The 2,781-nt window shown below is 38.8% G+C and overlaps 2 protein-coding genes across 3 annotated transcripts in view; one reads left to right on the top strand and one right to left on the bottom strand.

Moving 5' to 3' along the window:
* LOC111412446 overlaps window positions 1-1,592 on the top strand; it is a 3,419-nt gene extending 1,827 nt beyond the window's left edge. Inside the window, exons 3-4 of one of the 2 annotated variants that reach the window (XM_023043381.1) lie at window positions 182-1,047; window positions 1,448-1,592. In XM_023043381.1, coding sequence (XP_022899149.1) covers window positions 182-1,006 — 825 coding nt within the window. In that variant the 3' untranslated portion in view covers window positions 1,007-1,047; window positions 1,448-1,592. Of the gene's footprint in view, window positions 1-181; window positions 1,172-1,447 lie in introns of those variants that run through there. The other variant, XM_023043380.1, reaches the window with a different exon arrangement.
* LOC111412447 (malate dehydrogenase, glyoxysomal-like) overlaps window positions 1,209-2,781 on the bottom strand; it is a 3,246-nt gene continuing 1,673 nt past the window's right edge. Inside the window, exons 4-9 of the mRNA XM_023043382.1 lie at window positions 2,298-2,387; window positions 2,128-2,211; window positions 1,851-1,886; window positions 1,664-1,753; window positions 1,481-1,575; window positions 1,209-1,400 (exon numbers count right to left, since the gene is read on the bottom strand). Coding sequence (XP_022899150.1) covers window positions 1,328-1,400; window positions 1,481-1,575; window positions 1,664-1,753; window positions 1,851-1,886; window positions 2,128-2,211; window positions 2,298-2,387 — 468 coding nt within the window. The 3' untranslated portion in view covers window positions 1,209-1,327. The remainder of the gene's footprint in view (window positions 1,401-1,480; window positions 1,576-1,663; window positions 1,754-1,850; window positions 1,887-2,127; window positions 2,212-2,297; window positions 2,388-2,781) is intronic.

Genomic DNA, 2,781 nt, shown 5'->3' with positions numbered 1-2,781 from the left:
TTTTTTTAATTTTTTTTTTAATTTTAATTTTATTATTATTTTTTATTTTGGGGCACTATAAACCACGTGGGACCAAAATTACATTAACATGAATTTTCTGTGGGATGGTAATTGGAGATTGAGCATTACTACTAACTTTTGCTTCAATTTCATTGATATTGTTATACCATATGACATGCAGCATGATGTGGATGCCGGCATACTGAAGAAAGTAATTTTAGCAGATGGTGCTGTTGTCACTGTTAAGGGTGCCAGATCAGTCAGCCTACGTCATCCAGTTGAGCTTCCACTTCCATTTAATCAATCGAATGATGGCTTTGCCTCAGGTCTCTTAACTCTGGCAGAGCATCTTCGCCATTCTTCTGGCTCACATAGTGGGCCCCTCCTTTCCCTTCGCATTGTCGGGCCAACATCTCTCACATCCCCTACCTCGTCGTCACCCTCATCTAGGAACAAACTTAAGCTTAAGCGCCTTGCACCTGGACTTGTGGAGCTATCCTCAGCCTCAAAGAGGAAGATGAAAGCTGATGCCATCTCCACCATTGATCTTCAAGAAGAAGCCACTGCTCTTCTCACGCCTGATAGATTCACCAACTTGTGGCCTCTTGTGTCTGTCAATGGCTCGAATTCTAACTTGCTTGGTTTTGAGGCTCTGCTCTCTTCTGTTCTTGGTCCCAAAGCAAATAAAAATGGTACTTTCAAGCTGTTGAAGGCAGATGTATCAGCTCAGACTTTTATAAAGATGAGTTTTGGAGTAGAGAAGAAGTTAAAAGAAGGAGATGGAATTTGGGAGAGTTTGCCAGAGTGGAGGACAAAGCCCGAGACATTGAGAACGCATTTTGAAGTCTTGGCTAAGGTAGATGGGGACAAGGTTGTTCCAGAGAGAGTGGTACTTGTCGATCCTGTGATGGGGGAGGATGTTGTGGCACAAAATGTGCTTATGGGAAACATGACAATGTCAAGGATGCCTATTGTTCACCCACCTCCAAATCCCTTTTTGCTGTGAACTCTTGTGGGAGATATAGTTTTGTTGAAATAGGGCTAAATGTAAATATTTTCTTTTCTTTCTTGTTTTTCTGCTTACATAATAGAATGGTAAAGTAATGAAGAGATTTGACAGTTTAAGAAACTCGTATTATAATATCATAACGACAATTTGATTGGACAACTTCTCATTGATTTTATCTTATATTTTATCATGCATGATATGTGAAAGAAAACCAGTTTCAATTGATTCTGGCATATTCTCATAGAAATTTTCAGAACATTTATCAGGACATCAAAATGCATAAAGGGTTTAAAAGAGTTAAAGATCTGCCTAAATTCTCTATTTCCTGATAAATGAAATTCCCTTCTGAATGCTTTCTGCTAGCTCTTTCTTCGCTTTCTCCAGTCCGACCCTGTAGACAATTCATGGGTTACTAATTAAATTTCTGCTCTTTGCCAGCATACACACACTTTTTCTTTTACAGGTATATACCTCTCATACTCATTCAAAGGTCCAAGTTGGTAGATCTCTTCCGCTCCTGCACGACCAAGTCGTACCTTAGAGGCAAAGAAGGGGAGCTCTGTGACCTGCACACGACGATTCTCCAATACATCAACAAATATTGCAGAAAAATCAGGGCAAAAAATTTAGCAAAATAAAGGCCTTTCAATGTACCTCAGAAGATACAAAAGCACATTCAACAATGCCAGCATCTCCTTTTAATCCGTGGAGGCACGCATCTGCAAATTTTACTGCTGCGTATGCCTAGAAAAGTAATTTAATTTTTACTGTGGGTTAACTTGCTATAGTTAGAGACTTTGATGTGTTCTGCTAAAATTATATATTGGTAGAAATAGCTAACCATTGATAACGTTGCAGAACCAGCACCTGCTTTTGCCTGCAAAAACCTTAAATTACTTTGTCGGAATTTGAATTGAGAAATTTATGAAATTCAATGCCTGAAGCTTTAGTAGTGTGTTTGGTTGTGTTCAATAAGACTTACTTTCTAGAGAAGTTAGTTTTGTTTGTAAAAGAAGTAACTTTGAATATCACGTTGGTAAAAATAACTTCAAAGGTAAGTTGAACCTACTTTTAAGCGGTCAAATATGGTTTTTCTGCTAGTTGACAATATGCTATACCTGAACAACTTCAGTTCCACCATCTTGAATGCGCTTTGTCAGGTATTCGGTTTCCTCTGCTGTGAACGAACAAGGAGGCTTAACCTGCATAGAACCATGTTTGCTTTGGTTTAAATCCATCATGAGTAACGAACCGGGGGAGCGGGGCATACCATAAAACGTTCTCAAACCTGTGAGAGAAGAGGCAAAATTGTCACTCCTGCGTGACCCCCAACAACAGGAACATCAACTTCTCTAGGATCAACTCCCAAAACTTCTGCCTATTGACATCAATGCAGGGGAGAGACAATTAACTATTCAGTTCCAAAAACTACATTCCAATCTGACTGAAGATTTATAGCACAGCATCAGTCTGATTCCAGCTATTTTTGCTGCATTTTTACACTGATCTTTGACTAAAATGGTTGTAGGAACAGTGATTTCTCTTCATTTAGGAAGAATTCGTGGTTATAACATTACAGATGAAACTGAATTGCAGTTTAACTTAGAAAGTTGCAAAGTCAAGTTTTGCAACAAATGGTATGGTCTGCTCATTCACATAAATATTGGAAACTTGTCATTTTTCGGGATTTCTTTAAATTTCAGGCATGTTTCTTACCCACCATTGACATCACGACACATAAGTTTTTCCCTTTTTCTTTCTTCCCCCCCCCC

This window comes from Olea europaea, chromosome 16 (assembly GCF_002742605.1).
Source record: "Olea europaea var. sylvestris chromosome 16, O_europaea_v1, whole genome shotgun sequence".
Taxonomy (NCBI): Eukaryota; Viridiplantae; Streptophyta; class Magnoliopsida; order Lamiales; family Oleaceae; genus Olea; species Olea europaea.
Note: the sequence above shows the minus strand (reverse complement) of the source record. Positions and strands in the feature narration are given on the sequence as shown.